We start from the raw sequence: 19,726 nt of genomic DNA, 5'->3' as shown, positions 1-19,726 counted from the left end.
TCGTTTCATCGTCTCGCCACGTTCTTTGCCTCCTTTTTGTTATTCCATATGCTTTCCAGACTTCCTAATGAAACTCATCGCACATCGGCTCAAATATGATGTTTTTTTTTTCAAAGATGCATGACGTTTGTTGATGCGATTTCTGGTCTTAATTGTTTTCATGCAGCTCTAATTATATTTCAGGATTTTAACCGTCGTTTAAAGGTGAACTTCTCACCAAAAAATGGTGAATTCGGACAGTCCATCGTCACCTCTGGATAGTCCTCTCACCACAAAATTTCCGCTTTCAGTGGAGAATTTCCAGGTTCTCCAGCAAGGTATGTTCGTTAGTGTTTGCTTCAACGGTGCGCTCATCGCACACCGCTTTGCGCTCATCTGACCTTTTGCATTCTGGTGCTCGCACCATGATGTCGAAATCCATAGTGAGATTTCGACTTCATCCCTTAGCAACGAATTTTTCGAATTTCCTACTACTTATTTGGTATATTGATTGTCATATATTTGCGGTAGTGTCACTGCTTAACTATCACCTGCACACCTTCGCTGCTTTCTCCTTATACAAATCTCGCACTCGGTGAGCCCCGCGGCACGGAGGCATATTGATCGCCAGATATAGCCTCCCTCAACCCTCTCCCTATTTCGTAGGTTCACCCAAGCACAAGGTACATCCACTTTTTTTTATTACTGCCCACCTCTACTCCTCTATTCCTCTTCCCAATCCTCACCGCTCCGATCGTTGTTTATTGTTCATCTGCCCCTAATGTACTCACCCTCATACAGTCATCTTTTTCACTTTTCATTCAGAAATTTTTATCTAACATATTTCATACAATTCCATTCTTATTCAAACTACCATGTGGAGTTATTTTCTCCTTGTAAAAGTTCCGTCCCATTTTTTTCCTTAGCGCATGTGTGAACCTTCAATGGGTTAAGCCATCTGAACTCTTTGGAACTCAGAATTTAGTCCGTGGGAAATTCATATTTGATTATGTTGTCGTCTTGCCATGTTGTTCGCTCTCTCCCGCCCTCATCGCTTACGGACAAACGAGTTTGTCCAGTTTCACTTGGAGAAACTGCTTCTGTGACGTTCTACGATGCAGCATCGTCTGTCGTTTATTAATTATTTGCTTTTCGGTTATTGTGTGTATATTTTTCCGATCATTGGCTTATCTGCTTAGATAGTCTTTTCACCATAAGTAGTGTCTTATGTGTTGTTTTTGCGAACTGTTGAGATAAGATAAGGTTTAGACTTCTGAACTTCCACTAAGGTTATCTTTATAGAATATCAATGCTTGCACTTTTTGTGTCTGTTTAGCTGGATGTTCTTGCGCTCATCGAACATTTGTTGGAAATGACATATGAGAAGTAATATTTACTGATTTCTACGAAGAAAATAAAAACCGACTGAGAATTTCTCTTTCTGAAGGATGTCCACTGATACCAATGATATGAAAAAGAAGCGTTTCAAAGAATACGGAAATAAGAATTCCCTAAAGTAAATTCTAAAAGTAAGCAGTAATTCCCTACATAAAGAGATTTCAAAGTTTTTTTTTCATTCTTACGTAGTAGATGTTGTGAAACTGTTTGTACTATTAATTCGCATTTATGTTTCTTTTTCTTTAAGAAAATCTCTCATTATTTCGATTTTCCTCTTATTTTTATCACATAAATCGAAGCCTAGGATGATATTATATGCTATCAGTTTTTCCCTCCCTATCGTTAACAAGGTAATGGGTTTGATTTTGTTCGAAAGAAAATCTCGCCGTGTCGTATAACTAATTATTGCGATAATTATTCTATTAGGTTCAGCTAAGTTGAGATAAAACTTTTATTTATGCTTCTAGCTCATTCTATGAAATCAGTTTGAAATCTAGTTAGGGAGTGCTGGGAGCTACTTTTACTTTCTGCCTTCTTTTTTTTCAAGAATATTGGACAGAATAGAAAACGTGAATTAATTACGGCTCAATTGAAACCGTGTTTTGGCTGATTGCTTTGAAAGCGGATGAGCTCAACCTTTTCTTCCTCCTCTACGTTAATTACTGCGTTTACCAGTAATCTTCTCCGTTGTCCTTTAAAACGGAGACCCATTATGGGACCCACCGTCTGCTTGGGAATTTCAAGTGTCTTCATCAAGCAATTCTTCTAATGGTTCTTTTACGATGTACTTTAAGAGCATTAAATGTTTGAAATTGTTGGCGAATGTAGTTGTTATAGAGCTGAACGACGTGGGTGAGTCGATGGCAACGCCTGGTACAACCACATCCAGCACTTGTTCGGATAGTGCAAGCTCGGACAGTGGGCCTACAACTAACGCAAATTCACAAAATGGTAATTGAAAGGATTTGTTTTGTGTAGTGATTGAGCATTTATGCGAATTTTCCTATATTCCAGCTATTCCATCCACTCCCAAAAAGCGGCGAAGTTCAATCAAAAAAGATTTCCGTCAAACTGTTTTTGAAAATGTATGTTATTTCTCTTGTTTTTGATTTCATTCGGAAAATGAATCATTGGAAATTCGGAACAATTCCTCTACAGATCCATTATCTTGGATGTTCGAAAATCGACGATCCATCAAATGAAGCGGAAATGCTGAGGCTGATGCGTTTTCTAGATGAACAACGAACGTCAGCCACCGTTACCGTATCGCTAGCTGTCCCACATTCAGCTCGTGGCATAGTCATGTGCGTGTGGTGAATTAACTATTCGACGAACTCGAAATGCACAGAACTTAGAAGAACCCCTTCGAGCTAATTATGCCAGTCGTGCACGGCGTGACATAGCTGACATGCTACATAGGGCAGGGTAAAATTGTTTTCAACTTTTGACCATCTGAAATTGGGAATGCATCGGGAATTTTTGCTTTTGAACTTTTCGAAAATGTCATTACATTCCCGAATCATCTCTTCTTTACGTTTCTCTTCTCTTTTCTTTGAAAAATTACCGTATTCCGAAGAGAACTAATAGATTGCTAACATTATAAAAGGACATTCAATTTAACATTGTTTCCGAGTTTAAGTTTTACTAGTATTGAGGGTAAAATAACATCCACTTATTGAATATATTGAAGGACAGAGCGGGATGTCCATGAAACGACATGGTTAATTAATAATAGGTGTTTTGAAAGATTTTCAAAATATTTTCTCACGTTTCGATAATAACGCGATAGATTTTGATTAGAAGAAACCCTGTAGGTGTGATTTGAATGGAGAAAACAACGGTTATTAATAGGCTATCACCCCTGTTTTATGATTGTTATTACATTCAGGCTACGTGATAGTTCCGGTGGCGAATTGACGTCATTTCCTGTGCAGAGAATTCGATTCTGTGTTAGGGGTCGTCTGGATTCAGCTCAGAAACATTGCTTCAGTATATCCTTCACACATTATGGAACAGATGGTGAACAAACACATCAATGTCATGTATTTCGTAGCGCCCAACCCGATACGGTAAATTGTTCTATCGTTTTTATTATAATTTCATGTTGTGGTAAAAACATGACGTTTATAGTCGATATATGTAATATCAACTATGGTTCCGTTTTCTCATAATTTCTCGCCAAGGTACCGATTTAAGGCCGGTCGAGCTCTCTATTGCTTTTCACAAGCGTTCAGCAATAGTGGCCCAATAAGTGTGGACGGGAACGAGAAAAGGATGGAATTTAAGTTCGAAGCTTATTTGGAGATAAGGGTAAAGTTTTATGAGTTTTTTCTTTATATTTGCTTGTTATATGTTTTCTCACCACTTTAACTTTTGCTTTTTTTGAGTAATCTTTTCGGATTTTTGTGGATATAATGGAGAACTTCTCGGGTAATGAAAATTTCTGTTCTCAAAGAAAGATACATGGGTCTTTTTTCGTTGAGGCTTAGCGATGTTTCACAAAGAATGCATTTTTTTCGGAATTTTCATCTGTTTATACTCTTTTTGAGATATTGACATAATTGTCCACGGCTGTTACCTTAATTAGCTACTCTGCTGGTTGTTAGGAAGGTGTAACCGAACGTTTGCAACCTTACTTATTCTTAACTGCAGCATTAGTGTCCTCGCTTTCCTTCCTTTTTAAAATGTTTCCGATTTTTTTCCAAAAATACCAGTCACAATTCTGTTTTAATGGTTTTCTTTCCGCACCTTAGCGTAAGATTCAATTTAGTAATTATTTGTAGGCTGCTATAGTGAAATTTTGTTCACCGTCTTTTTTCTCAAGGATATCATAACCTCTCGAAAGTATCTCGTTTACATAATGAGTCCATTTGGATAAATACACAACCAAAATAAGTAATAAATAATAGTAATAAATTTCTTTGTAGATCTTCGACAAGTCTTTCTAGTCCTCAAGTATTTCGCTCTTTTTTTTGCACTCCTATGTGTTGTTTCAAAAAACATGTTTTGAACTCTGCTCTTTCAAATGAGGTAGAGCTGTGAGGTTGAGGCTATTCTTTGAACTGGCTTCGGTTTACGAGCGCTCGGCTTTCATTCAGTGGATCTTGACTAAAGACTGCTTGACCAGCAAGTGCGATTCTGAAAAAGAAGTGCCGATTTTGTTTATCTAAGGATGTCGCTGAGTAACTACACGAAAATAGAACGGAAAGAAAGAGCTGAAGTGATATTTTATGAATACTCCTTCGTTTTCAAATATTCAAGACTTGGAATGAAAATGCCCATATGAATAATTGCGAGTCGTTTATAGTGGGCTGGCCGTTTATTTATTAGTCAGCGAATTCCCGAGTTTTAATGCGAACAGAACTTTTTCATGCTTACCGAAAGAAATAAAAAGTCGAGTTCTACGGCGCCTTTACGACTTTCTATTCGTCATTATTGAACTTAGCCAGCTATTATTTCCCATGATCTTTTTGTTTTTACCACCATTTCTTTGCCGCTATTAGCGCGTGTGAAGGTCTGGCATATGTTTTTTTTTAATCATGAAATGAGGATGACAAAATCATTGTAGGCATATTTCACATATCTTCTACCATTCATTTATACATTTTATGGTGCTTACCGTTCGTACGTAAACAATATAGTATAGCAGACATGGAACTGAATTCAAACATGATGTTTTTGCTTACTGAAACCAAAGCAAACGAGCAGTAATGTTTGCGCACTTTCTCAACGTTAGTCTCGGCGAGCCTATGTTTGTCCAAGAACGTACATAAGCTATATGCAAGCGCCAGGGATAGCCGATCCTTCCATATATGGGCAAAATCTTGAATATCTGGAAACCGGGGGTTCTATACTGTTGATATGTATGACTCCTCTCTTTTATTAGAACAAAACAAAGGACAGGCCCTGAATGAAAAGGTCTAAGCGGCAACGACCTTTCGGTGAACGGGAACATAAAAGAGAGATTTCTAAAACTTTGATGGTCTTTCTGCGTTAAAAAAAAACATTTTAACTGGAAACTTTAATTTTTTTTTCGTATTAAAGGGAACGACGAGTATATACAAAACTATATCCTACCTATTCAGGAAAATGAAGGATCGCACAGTTCACCTCATTGGGTCTTATGTCCGCAGCAAAGTAACACGTTGAAATTGCGGAGAGATCGACCGAAGAGGCTTATAGTTCAATTGAAACAGGTCATAGTCTTATCATATATTTCTTCTATCTTTTCTTAAAGTCATCATTCATCCTTCTGAAGAAATCATTTCCAGGTGTCTGGTCCACCGCTGACTGTCACGAAATGCTTCGGGATGCTGCTAGCAGCTGGACGAAATTTACGGCATAGTGACATGCAATTATTGGAACTGGAGAGCATGGGACCTGGTACGGAACGATTTTTATAGATTTGCACCTGCTCTAAAATCCATTCGACGCCATTACGAGTTTTTCCGTGTTTCCAGGCGCCAATCCATCAGTTTATGTGATAAACGCCATTTGGGACCCGCGCGTTCATATATTCGATGTGTTGAATACTGAAACTCCCAGAGGTATTGCAACGCCTCCTCTTCAAATGCTCGGTTTTACATCATCATAATCATTATTTTGATTTGTCCATCATGTTTTTCTCATCTTTTAAACATTTACTCATTTTTTCCCACTAAGAGCGATTTAGATTCACGTGTATTTCTCACTGTGGCTGCCGATGTAATAATAGCAGAAGCTGGTGAACCAATTCGATTCCGTATTGAAGCGAAAGCGAGAGTTTTTCATCGGGACGAACGTTTTTATAAGTTACCTCGCGTGGCAGTGCGAGAGGGATATTCGCTCACACTTGAGGTTTGTTTTCATCAAGCTAGGGACGAACTACTTTTTTTTTGTCAACAAATGTCAGACAAACATTCCATTTGGAAGTGAGAAGGGATCCTTAGAATGTTTTCTAAAATGTAGATCTATGAATATGTGGTGATGACGCTAATCATTCAATTTTCTACTTAGGAAATAATCAAACCTGATTGTTAGACTAGCTTTTGCGGCACTTTTTAATATTTTTATGGTTTTATTTGGTGCGTGGTGGTATTTGTGTTGGACTAACAATTGAGTCTTCCTGATTTGATGTTATATTCTCGGATTGGTTCCAGTATCTTCCTTTCTGAGAGGGAATAATACTTTTATTAGAAGGATGGAAGGAAGAATGCTTCAATAGATGCAACTAATTTGAAAAAAAAGGATACAGAAAAAGCAGGAGTAGTAATATTGCTAGCATTATTGTATGAAACTAATATTTCACTATGGGTTTCATTAATATTTTCTTTCAATGTTTCTCTTGCTTGCCCTGATGCCTTTCTATCAACGTTGATATTATGTCTGTGCATGTATAGAATAGTCATAACTAATAGCATATTCTAAACAAAATTCACCCTTTAGTTTTGTAAGGAAAGGGCTGAAGAGCCGTCTTCTACCATTTCTCGTTCTTGAATCACTTCCCATTATGCCTGAAAATAATTTCCTTCGTATTGTTTACTATATACCAGATGCCTTTAATAGCATCCTGAACATTCCGTTATCAGTGAAAACAATGCCTAACATGTGGCAACGGGTCCAAGATGCCACATGTTGTTGCAGTTGTCGTCATGACATTGTCACTGAGGTAATTTTTGCAATTTCGAATCATTCAAGATTTTTTTTTTGGCATGAGTTACCACAGACATAAATACTGGGCAATATATGTTAGTCTTCGTTATTAATATCACAAAATATAGAAAGAATTTTATTGTTTGTTCTTTTTGAAATTCGTTTCCTCCTTGGCTATACACGATTCTCATAAATGTAACTCAGGTTTTTGTGAGAAAGTTTAGTTGGCATAGCACTGCCTGCAACTTCCTTTCGAAGTTTAGTTAGTTGCCAATTTCAGATTTTCTCTTTTTGTTCGTATCAGACTAAACATAAGTGGGTTTTCTCATGAAGAAAACTTGTGTGGTTGTCAAACCGCCTTATGTTTTTAGTTTGTTCCAGTTGTTTTTTTTTGTTATGGTGCGTTCTGAGGAGATCAAGATGGAGCAAAGTGTGTTCCGATCATAACTTAGTTTTTTTTTTTTACTCTCAATATTCGTTATTTAACTCTTTTAAGGAAATAAACCCACGTTATCAATGTTGATTAATGTTCAATGATCAATTGATTGATTAATGCTGAGTGAGTGTTCTTGAAGCCGGTTTACCCACACCCTATTCTTTTTGTACATCGGTTGTGGTACCTCATCTTTGTCTTGACTGCTCAAGTTACCTCATTTTTTTTATTCAGCGTGCGCTCTGAGCTCCTATTTGCCTATCTTCGAGTAATCGTTTACTGCTAATCTGTTTAGCTAGCTCCAGCTATATAGAGACCAGCTACATCCAACGTTAATTTCTTGAGATTAATTACTAGTCATGTTTGTACCGCACGCTCTAAATTTATGGCTTTTTTTATTTGTTCAGTTTCTCTTAATACATTAATCTTTTCAGATAGCTCTAGTAAGTACTCTGCTTTCTATTACTCTAGCAAGGCTTTTTTTTTTACTTATTCTTCTCGATCCGAGGCAAAACACTTTTTTTCAAGCAATGATATCAATTTTAATCTTTTAATAAGGAGAGAATAAATAACTACCTAATTAAGGATACTTTTGTAGTGCTAACAGTTCTTATCCTTTTTTTTTTTCTTTGAAAAGTGACTACCCATGTAAGGCTCCATCTAATGAAAAACAACACATTTTCCGTATCCTTTTTCCCTTTTTTGAAAAGAAAAAGATTTTCTTTGACTTCGTAGAAACACGTAATAAACGTGTGCATATTTGCATGATTTCACTGCAGTCTTGTGCATAAAAACAAGAAAAGAAATCTGATATCGAAGCTCCTTTAGTTCCTTAATCCTCGAGTACCCTTGAAAATTCGAATTAATTGCTTAACCAGTCATATTCTTTTACCAAATTTGTGAAATTTTTGTTTTTGACTAATCAATAGTTCTAATTCAAGTAACTACTCCAAGATTTCTTAGAGGTTTGTTGGACCGTTTCTAGGCTAGAGTCCTCAGTACTTATGTTTTTATGAAAGGTTAAAACGTAAGAGTCACAGTCGAACCACAAATGGAGTTTCGCTGTGGACGGACATTTGGATTGCTTACGCACGTGCACAACGCACCTGCGTCCTAGAATAGTTACCGGGGTAGCGTTCTTTTTTCGTAAACTACGCTTTTCCAAACGAGATGAATGCTTCTGATACTAATTTTAACTTGTTCAAATTTATCCAATATCTTAAAATCAATTTGTAATCTGTGCTTGTGGTTGACATGAGTAGAAAAAAGTTATCAGTAAATTAGATCTCTGCAAGATATCGTTGACTTTAACTGTCAATTTCATCAGCATCTATTGGGAAATGGCAATAGTTGCTGCTGCTTTGCTGTTTGAGAAATGAAACATCATCTTTTCCTTGTCATATATCTGGATGACATCTAGGATTCCGTAAAGATTTAGTCATTGATGTGCGGAACAACAATTCACGTTACAATCAAGAGGATAGAACACGAAATAATGTATTCGTGGACAACAAAGTTGAAACACGGAAGTGAATACCTACGATGGTTTACAGTTCATTATATGCTTGACTATGACAGTGTCATACGCTTTTTAATCGCTTTTTTTGTGAGTAGAGTTTAACCTAGTATGAAGAAAAAGTTGATTCTGTCTGGATTCTTGCTCCAATGTTAGGATAAAGAGGCCACGAACCCTGACTGTTGAGAAACCCTTATAATATCCTAGTGAAATTGAATTAATAAGAGAATAATGATGGAATTTCTTCCTTACATTTTTCTATGCGTGTTATTGCTAGAATCTGAACATGTGAAGCGGTTGTTTCATTTTTTCTCAGTAAACATCGTCCTCTGAAAAAAAGTTACATTCCTATCATAGGAAAACTGAGTTAAATTCATCAAATTCGGCAATCAATAGCTCGCTCGATAACTCCGTGATAAGCTTTAAATTTGTAATATTTGAACAGTTCATTTGTTCCTATTCATGAACGCTATGTGTATTTACTGTGTAAATGAAATAACTGTTCTTTTTTCTCTGTATCTCACTTGAATTGAAACGATCGTAATCAATTTCTGGGGGAAAGAGCAGGAACTATTCACAGTGTGGAAGAGAAGCGGAATAGAAATACAAAGAAACGGAAATTTCGAGGGAAGGGAGCGTGGATTTCGATACTAACTATTCTTCCTGGAAATAGTTACTAGCTAACGTTTTTTGAAAATTAGATAACAGAATTTGCAGAGGAAAGCCATTGTTTTCCATAGGCTGTAGTGCAATATGTAGTTCGAAACTCTGTGGATTTTTCCAGTACTATCCTGTGTTCATTTTTTCATATGGCCTTTGACGGCATGTCGCTTTTTTCTGCTCACCTAGTTCCGATTTATTCTGGATTTAGTCTCATGCAATAGATGCTATACTACGTATTTTTGCTTTTTGTCCCTGATAAAGGGAAGCGATAACAAATGAAACGACATCTGAAAAGATTTGGAAAATAAAAGCATTCGATTTCTGGCTTTGCAGATCGTTTGTCATCTTGTCATTTTTTTTCGATTCTGCCCTTTGTTTACCAAGTGAAAACAACATTCTCTGAACAAGGCGAAACATTACTTGTTGAATAGGTGTTCTAAGAATGGTAGAAGTGTTGCAGTGTCATTACTTTGCAGTTATGAGATTATTTGATATTATAAAATTTATGAATCTATGATTTGAAGTCACGCTTGAGGATGTTTTTTCTCCTAGCGTCCTCTTTGCTTATTCTCGACTCTGATATTTTATACTTTAAAAATAACTCATTATTTTATATCTTCGAAATATCCTTTCGAATAAATGCATATCAACGATGTTTTCGTGCATGCACGTTCCTTTTTTTCCTGAAGGACTTCAATTATGCGCTCAATTTAACGAGTCTCATATTTAAAAGTGCCCAAGTAAACCATCATTTTGCTCGTTCATTGTGTTCATTGCGGGCTACTCTCAGCTCTATCCAATTTCGATGCACTCTCTCTGCACGCGTTTCTTTACCTCTCCAACTTCTCCGTTCTACCTCGTCAGTGTGTTGTCTATCACCCTCTCCATACGCTGTACTCACTTATTGTCCGTCTGTCCCTGCTGATTGGCACACAGCCCAAACATTCCGTTGCTGCTGGTTCACCCTTCGTCGATCCTCACATCGTTCCCTCGTCACTCCTCACTGATCATCAGCTCTGAGAACTAAATGTACTCGAGCAGCATGAGTTGGTTAATAGTGATGTCATCGCCGTGATTGTTTACAGACATTTATCGATTCGTTAAATCAATCCCTCGCTTCCCTGGACATTGGCTACGACCATGTTTCCTATTCCTTTATTCACCCAAAGGCCTTGTTTGTTTTTCGTCCTCTTTAGGGATATTCTTAGTCATTTTCCTCTTTGCTGATGGTTTATGTCTTTTCATGCATAGCTGATGAAGTAGCATTCAGTTTCTTTTCACTATTTTGCTATTCTCTTCTCTTATGGCCGCCCATCCTGGAATAGGATATATGTATACTCCATTGTTTTGAGAGTTGGTCTTTCTCTGTTTCTGAAAATGCTCCAAGGTAATTCGGGCATGCGTTGAACAGAGTGTGATGAAGTTCAAACGAAGTTCAGAAAGAGTAGGCGTCCAGAGACCGTGTTCGGACCGATCAGTTGTTAGTGGAACGTTGGTTTAGCTGATAGGAAAACCAATTACTACTCGTATCATGTCATCAGGAAAGGAAAACATTTAATGTGAAACTCGCACCAATTATTCTACGATTGCTGAAAAGCGAACCGCTCTGTTTAGGAAGTACAGGAAGTGGAAGCGCTTTTGATTTAGTTGGCTGGCTGCATAGAGACGTAAAAAGAGTGAAGCATGATGTCATATCGCCATAAATTACATTTCTGCAGTATCTGAACTGTCATCATCAGAGAATGTCTCGCTTCTATGAGATTTTCCCCTTATATCGATTCTTAACATTTAGTATGTACTTTGTGTGAGTCACATTTCACGCTCGAGATTCTCTTTCCCAGTTACCATATTAGATAACTTCACAAATATGTAACAATTCCTTCTTAAATCACATTTTGGTTTGTGAAGTGGTCACAAGTCAGTGAAAACCTTAAAATAGTTCCTTATCACATTTTTTTTTTGGCAGCGGCTCGTTTCGGCCTCTTTGATAACTGCGAGTTGACGATATCTTCGTCTTTGAAATTTTTTCAAAAGTTGTAGCACCCCATTTTTTAAAGTATTTCCAAAAGAATCCGTAAGCCATTTCAGCGTGCTGACGACACATCGAACGGGGAGGTGTCGGGAGGCAGTTTGGTATTCGTCAAAATGGAATCGGATACGGATCGAATCTCGGCGAAACAGCGGTTGGGTCGTAGTCCTAGCAGAATGCCTACGCAGCTAATTCAACCGACTGGAGATGACGAATCCGGTAAGCCAACTATCTTGTTATGCTACGGTGTAGCGTTTGCAAAAGGTCCCACCCACGCAGTCACGCGTAGTCTTTTCACGTATTATGGGATTTCGCTTCACTTTACATGTGCGTTTTTGTTGGTGAAAGCATTTGCTCAAATGCAAAAGTATAGAAGAATGGGCATCACGTCAACTGCTTTCTAGGATTGGACTCTTCAAGATTACATTAAAATAAGTTTTGGTGGAGTTAAATCCTTCTCATGTTGACTTCTTGCAGATTCGGATGAACCCCTTCTGTCCGGTTCAGGAAATGTCAGCAAGGACTGTCCTGAGGAATTGATGAAACAATGGACGGAGTGCATTGAAGAATGGAAGAAAAATGAAGGAGGGTTAGTGTTTCACTTTGGATTACCCTAACGGATTAGGCAGCGGTATTTTTTTGATCGAATTTAGAGAGAAACCAGCCATAGTGTCGTCGTTAATCCTTAATGGCATTCCTGACGTATTACGTGGAGAAGTTTGGAGGCTGCTAGCAAAGGTAAAAAGCTATTTTTTTTTATGCATCAGGTTTTGTTCTTGCCTTCTTCTCCTTACATGCATTTTTGCTGCTTTCTTTTCAAATCGTTTTCTACCTTTTTTGAAGCAAGGAATAGAAGTGGTGGAGAATTTGAATATGCATGATTATACACCGATTTAAGAATATAGGGAGGCGTAACTACAAGGTCACAGAGTGTTTGTTGAAAATATAGTCGAGGAAAAGGTGTGTCAAACTGTCATGCGCGATCTTGTCTCCACAACGATGCAGCTTATTACGAGTAACTGGATGTGTGCAGTCCTCGTCGCCCGTACAATTGTGTAGATAGGGCAGCTTCTGCTGCTTTTTTTATTTATAGTAGGTGGATTACGGACACAGAACGACGACAAGGTTGCTCGCATTCTATCGCATAATAATTTGCATCATTGGGAAAATGAGATCACACTAGGCTGTTCCATAATGCTTCTTCTGAATTACTAGGGATAATTGAGTGCAATAACGCTCATACTCGTGAATTACACCTTTACAATCATATATTCGTGGAGTTATCTCAATATCGTCAATTTTGTGATGTGTTTCCCTTAAGCAAAGCGCAAGAAAACAGACAATACTATGTATAGGAAAATTGAAAATTGAAAAAGTCCATTTTTGTTGAATCAGAGACAACTTATGCTACTCATTCTTCGTGATCATTCGTTACTTCAGGTACATCTGGATCCAGAACTAGTCAATACTTATCACTTACTTCTAGGAAAAGTATGTCAATTTTGGCTCAGCCGACTCATTTATTGTGCATTATATATGCTCTCCTTCCTTAGGATTGCCCCTCGGAACAAGTTATCTTGAGAGATATTCATAGGACATTTCCTGCACATGAGAATTTCAAAGAAGCTGGAGGGGAAGGACAAGAATCACTTTACAAAATTAGCAAGGTAAGACTTATTTCCGTATTTTCGTGAAAAAAAATTACCAAACCGATGCGATTTTAGGCTTATTCACTTTATGATGAAGAAGTTTCCTATTGCCAAGGACTATCCTTTCTCGCCGCTAGTCTATTACTTCATGTGAGTTCCTTGAATGATTTCTTTTCCTCCCTTCCTGTGCTAACATGTTGAATTACCCGTTCTTTTAAATATAATCTTCATGAAGCAAACTCGTAGAGTGTTATCATTAGTGGATTTAGAATATTGTAACTAAATAGATCGTGTTCGTGTTCTCAATAGATAGATGGATTCGAAGCCTAGATATTTACACCGATTGGTTTTGAAGGCAATGTTTAAAGTCTTCGACTGTTTATAAGCTTGAACAAAGAGATTAAAAACATGACTTCGTATCTCAGAGCAGGACCAAGATCCTGGAAACGAAGGATATTCAGTCGTTTCCTTGCACTTAGTGTTTGAAAATGTTCACAAACACCACTAAGCTACCTGCATATGTTTTTAATAGAGTATAATTCATATAATAATCTATATTGGATCGTTCTGCTTTGATTCCTGTCTCTTCTAAAAGTTAGACTGTCGTCTTGTTGTTTCTGGGTGCTGTTTGCTCCCCAATATGACAGCTGACACTCATATCTGGGCTGTGGGTACAGGGAGAATAATAAATAGGTTGCTGTTTTTTGGTGATAAAGAAAAAGTCCATGTTCAGAATATTCAGATTTGCTATGGGTATCGGGAAGTGGAACGATGTGAATCATTGCCCGATTGCTCGGTGACACACCTTTTTTACGTGCAAAAAAAAAAACACTGTGATGTAAAAAACGTTTCGGACTTCTGCGACTGTTTATGATCAATAAGCTGAAATAATTATTAATAAGGTTGATATATACAAATCAAACGCCGCAATAAATCTTGTTAATTTTCCAAAAAAAAATAATGACCAGTTTTGAAATCTAGGAGATATTGTTTGATAATACTCAAATTAACTTTTAATAACATCTACATTTCCCTTTCTTTAATTTTACTCAAATACGTTTGATGAATTTTGTATCAGGATTGGAAATAAGTTTTCAGATGAACGAAGAGCAAGCATTCTGTACATTGGTAAAAATAATGTACGACTATCAACTACGAGATCTTTTTAAGTTGGGATTTGACTCACTTCACTTGCGATTTTATCAACTAACACGCTTATTAAAGGTAAGTAATCTGTAAATTCAGTTGAAAGTTCCGTCGTTTTATTATTGTGGAGTGTTTGATAGTTTCATTAGAGTGCTGTTGCATTTTGCATCAATTACATCGCAATTCCCCCCCCCCCCCCCCCCCCCTCTCTCTCTCTCTCTCTCTCTCTTATCAGCGTTTACGTCCAGCTCCGTTTTTCTTATTAATTGCGGATTATTCTGCGTAAGCAAAATGCGACGTTGCTTCTTTTTCAGCAGCAGAACAGAGTTCCATACCTTTCATTTCTGGAAAATTCTGTGCTTTATTTTAGGAGTATGAGAGTAATCTAGCCGCCCATCTTGATCATATTGGTGTCGAAACCCACATGTATGCCTCTCAATGGTTCCTCACTCTATTTACTGCAAAATTTCCGCTTCAGATGGTGTTCTTTATTGTTGATCTCTTCCTAAGCGAGGTTGGTTTAAACATTTCTATTGCGTTTCTGTTTTTTTGAATGATTTTTTTTTCATGGGCTTCAAAATTACGTTGTAATTTCAAGGGAATGAATACAATATTCCATATTTCTCTGGCTTTACTGCATGACGCTGCGGCTGACCTAATTCAACTGGACTTCGAGGGTGCACTAAAGTGGGTTTCTTGATGCATTGTTGAACCTACTCAAGTGTCCTTTTTCATTCGTTTTTGCTTTTCTGAGGTAGAGGGATAACTTTTACCTCTCCAGATATTTCCGAGTAACACTACCCCGCAAATATCGTACAGAAGCAAATGCAAAAGCTCTTATTCATCATGCTGTTGAGTTTAAGGTTTGTCGTTATCGTAGCTCATTTTTCGAGCTTCTCCACTTTGATTTATTTCGTTTTGAATTTCTACTCAGATGCTTTCCTCCCCATTACATTCGATTTTGGTTATTAAAAAATGAACAGAGTTGTCACGTTTGTTTGTTTACTTTGCAAGAAATATATTTTCTGTCTTGAGTGTGTCTTGAATAGGTACTTTTCTTTGATTACTTTTCACCCTGGGATAGACGAACTTCTGCTCTATATTCGCATTTCGGTACATCACTTTTTTCTATCGAGTAATTACTCAAAGATCTATTTTAATGGTATATCTATGCACCCACGTCGTTCTATTTGCTATTGAGTCCGGCATAAACGTTATTTATTTTACAGAATAATTGTTAGTTACATTCATTTCTTTTTACACTCCCGCGATTTTTTTTTCGCTTTTTTTCGGGTTTGTTTGCGAAGTTGCGAGTTCTTCTTTTTTCATTTTGCCCTTGGAGGCTATTTCTGCACTCATTTTGTCGTGATACACTTCATTTGTTCTTTAGAATTCTTCTCAAGGGTTTTTATTTCTTGTTAAATACGCAGTGTAATTAATTTTTGAAAGCGCCAGATTCCTTTTCTTTTCGATCAATTGAAAATCAATTTTCCCAAACTTTTAACAAAGTAGGTTCCAAAACTGTATCTTTTTTTTGCAGCAAATGTGCCAATACAAACTGCAATTACCGCCATGAGACAGCATTCATTCCATTATGTTTTAGTTTTGTAGAATTCTGTCGTATTTTCAATGTTCTGTATGAAATTGCTAAGGATCCACTGTTGGAGTGCACTAAGAATGTTTTGTACAAATTGTACGCATACAAAAACATTGCGACTCGAGATTGAAGTTGACTCCCTCAGTTAAGAGGCGTCGATTATCTTCAGGTTTGATTTTGGTGTTTTCAGCTCAAACATAAACGTCTGTTGAAGTACGAAAAGGAATATTTGGAAATGAAAGAGCGAGAACGTGAAAACGAAGATCCGCTCGTTAAACTACAGGTATTTTACATTGCTACTATATGATCCGGTTATTTCTAAAATTGATTTGTACTTATCCTGAAGCTCTGCTCACTTTGTATCGATAATGTTCGTGCAGAAAATGGTTCGTTTTCTCACGAAGACAATTGAATTTATGATTGTCGATATTGAGCGTGTCTGTTTTCGACGAGCATAAATGTGTCCTGTCTTCGTCTAGCGAACGGTGGCAAACTGGATTTTCTCTTCTTCCAGAAAGAAAACGCTCGGCACTGCGAGACAATTCTCCGACTAGAACGCGAAAATGACGATTTAGCACATGAACTTGTCACTAGTAAAATTGAACTGCGACGGAAGTTGGATGCTGTTGAGGTCAGTATCCTTACACACTTCTTCGAGTCTTTTTCCTTCCTTTCGATGTTTTTTTTTTTCCAAGATTCAGTCAGTTTTCTGTACAGGAAAATGAATTCCATGCATCAATTGCATTCCATACTTTTTTAGGACCAACTTGAAACATCGGCGAACACAATTGAGCGAGTAACTAGGCAAAATGAAGACCTTGCAGAAGAAAATCGTAACTTGCAACGGGAATATAACCAGGTACCTTAAATACACTATCGCTTATGGTTCATATCAAAAGAGAAACCTATCTTGGTCTCCATTTTCAAAATTACGTTCATCTTAGTTGCTGGGAGTTTCTTAAAATTTTTCGATATCATATCACTTTAATGCTAACTTCTTCGACGTCAACATAACTTTCATCTATCATTCATTTGTTTTGCCATCCTTTAGATCAAAGAGATGTATCGCAAGGAAGTTTCCCGATTGGAAGAGGACGCGAATCGAGCGAGCAAATTGTTGGCGGAATACAAGCAACTTTTCTCTCAGATGAGTCGGAGGTATGTGTTGTTAGTGTATTGTGATGCAGAAACTACGTTTACAGTCGCATTACTTTAAAAACAGCAACTTTTCTTATCACGAATAATTCAGATGCGACACAGAGCGAGAACAGTTCCATACGCAAAAACGTGCCATAATTGTATGTTTTATAATTGATTTGTCATTTTTCATCCGTAGAGGTGTGCTAATTCATGTTTTGTATTAATTCCTTGTAGTCTGTTGCTCTTCCTATTTTTACTATTTATGTTCGTTTGATGATTTTCAGTCACGGGTATCAGCATGCGATAAATGCTGGCCGGCTGTCGAGGAATGGGAAGCGAATCGTAGTCCTGCGCGTACTCCTCAGGACGGACCGGACCTCTTATCACAGCTCGAAGAACGGGAAGCACATGTGAAGTGGGATTTTAAATTTTCTCAACAAAACAATTTCCTACTTCCACTTTGCAAAGTCTCTGAAGTCGACACACAGCATATAGTAGGGTCAAAACGACATGAAGCGCGGCGCAGTTGCGTAAGCGACTGCGCTTGAAGCGTTGCGGAGGAGCGTAACAGTTAGAATCTAGAAGGGACCCGTGCTGACACGATTTCTTGCCGTAGTTCGCGATGGTTCTACCTCGATTCCAACCGCTGTCTTAACAGTGTCATTTTGAGCGCAACCGCTTATGCGACTCCATCATGCTTCATGTCGTTATGACCCTATCAGTTTTAGTTCGACAGTTTTCCCAAAGTCAGAGTTTTTTCGGTGTATTTCATTCAAGTCACTTTAATCAAATGATTCATTACATAATCTATTTTATTTTTTCTTTACAGAGCGTTAGAGATAGATCTGGCTCAGACGAAGTTGGCTCTCGTTGAAGCGGAGTGCAAAAACCAAGACCTCACGCATCAAATGATGACCCAAAGTGAAAGTGATGGGAAACGGTGAGTCCTACCAGTTTTGTGACTGAAAGCATTTTTTTCCATCTATTTGTTTCTTTCTTTTCATCATATATAGATAAAATTAGTAAAAACTCGCCCAGCGACTCGGCGCTGACAGTGAAACAGAGCTAACTGATTGATCTGAGAATTGTAAGTGACCATCTAAGAATGGATCGCGCTGCTTTGGCGCGCTAACGATCCTCGAATCGATTTCTTGACACCATAGGTGGTGGACGTCTATTGACAACCGCCTTTTCGTTGAGCACCTAACGGTCACCTCTGCTAAATTTTGCTCGTTTGTTTTTTTTTTTTAATTTCTATTACGATTCAGAAGCAGGAACTTTGTGAGCTATTGATTCATAAGTAGTTTCTGGAACAAGTGTTTGTTTTCTTTGCTTCTTTCGATCCTAGCAGTGTCGTTTTCAAGAAAAACATCTTCTCTTAAAGACTCGATGTATTTATAATTTTACAGATGGTTCAAGAAGACGATATCGTCATTGCGTGAAGTCGGCTCTTCGTTGAAGCAACACGAACGTTCCCATAGTGCAGTTTCAGTTGTTGATCAATGAGAACGGTGTCATGTTAGTGGTAGATGAACTGGTGGGAAAACACTAGTTACTGTATAGAAATAATACGGGATGCATTGATTTTCACATGTCATTTAATTCCTAATTTTAATTTTCACGTCTTTCAGAGATTGTTAATTTATTACCAGTCACGGGCTGTGCATGCACAATGAATAACTAAGAATAATATAAATTCTTATTGCTGTTGTACTGTATATAGTTAGTGAGGCACCAAAATAATAATAAATAAACCCAAATAGTACAGTGGTTTTTTTAGAAGTTGAAGTCGTTTTTCATACTACAGTACAGTTGGCATACAACTTGTTGTAACAGGGTGATGCGCTTCGACTTCGATGAGGGTAGACACTCCAGACTCCATAGAGTAAGATCCTTGGAGTTTTTTCCTTGTTTCTGATAGTTTGTCATTCATTCTTCTTTCGTATAATATTGCATGGATCGGATTACCTGTTTCTGTCAAAGTTCTTTCTCTTGGTGTGTATTTTGTAGTCTGTTCAGCTTCTAGATCGTCTCTAAAATCTTGGTTTGTAAAGATTGTATTTATTCACCATTTTATCGTGTATTTGTGTACAATTAGCATCCTTCGCGGCTGTAATCCTTTTTTTTTTCACTACACCAATAGTTTCTTCTGTTTTCAACTTGACACGTCAAGGACTTCGTCTTGTGGCAGCTGAATTTCTACCTCACTTTTTCGTATAACTGTACACAACCAGGGTTCTGGCCAATCGAAATCACTACGATTACAAAAATCTTAATCTAAAAATCTCACTTGCAGTTACACGAAAAAGAAAATGGACTAGAAATCCAATTCGTACAAACTAAAATCTTAGAGCAGTCTAATGAGCAAAGCAAACTACAAAATTAATAGGAAGGAAATCAGAAACTAGAATAAGATAGCCCTGTGAAGATTGTCGTGGTCTGTGGAGACAGGTCAGTGTTCGCCTTCACAGAAAACGCATCGCGTCACTTCGGTACAAGTTTTATGCCGACTGTACAGGTTATTCCAACAACATCCATAACGCTT

General features: G+C 37.6%; 1 protein-coding gene across 1 annotated transcript; it reads left to right on the top strand.

Moving 5' to 3' along the window:
* Positions 1 to 223: 223 nt before the first annotated feature.
* On the top strand, positions 224 to 18,687 carry RB195_021488 (uncharacterized protein; the record flags this gene model as incomplete). The annotated part of the gene is made up of 28 exons (XM_013446042.2): positions 224 to 317; positions 2,215 to 2,328; positions 2,392 to 2,462; positions 2,536 to 2,681; positions 3,266 to 3,446; positions 3,574 to 3,687; positions 5,463 to 5,573; positions 5,649 to 5,760; positions 5,838 to 5,924; positions 6,050 to 6,213; positions 11,709 to 11,868; positions 12,127 to 12,238; positions 12,303 to 12,387; positions 13,090 to 13,140; positions 13,203 to 13,316; positions 13,374 to 13,448; positions 14,397 to 14,522; positions 14,815 to 14,958; positions 15,043 to 15,131; positions 15,226 to 15,307; positions 16,232 to 16,324; positions 16,556 to 16,672; positions 16,802 to 16,900; positions 17,093 to 17,199; positions 17,291 to 17,339; positions 17,466 to 17,596; positions 18,011 to 18,121; positions 18,591 to 18,687. 28 exons carry the CDS (start codon positions 224 to 226, stop codon positions 18,685 to 18,687), a joined length of 3,036 nt encoding a protein of 1,011 aa, XP_013301496.2.
* Positions 18,688 to 19,726: the final 1,039 nt, after the last annotated feature.

Source organism: Necator americanus, chromosome X (genome assembly GCF_031761385.1).
Source record: "Necator americanus strain Aroian chromosome X, whole genome shotgun sequence".
NCBI lineage: Eukaryota > Metazoa > Nematoda > Chromadorea > Rhabditida > Ancylostomatidae > Necator > Necator americanus.
This window is presented reverse-complemented; position numbering and strand designations above follow the sequence as displayed.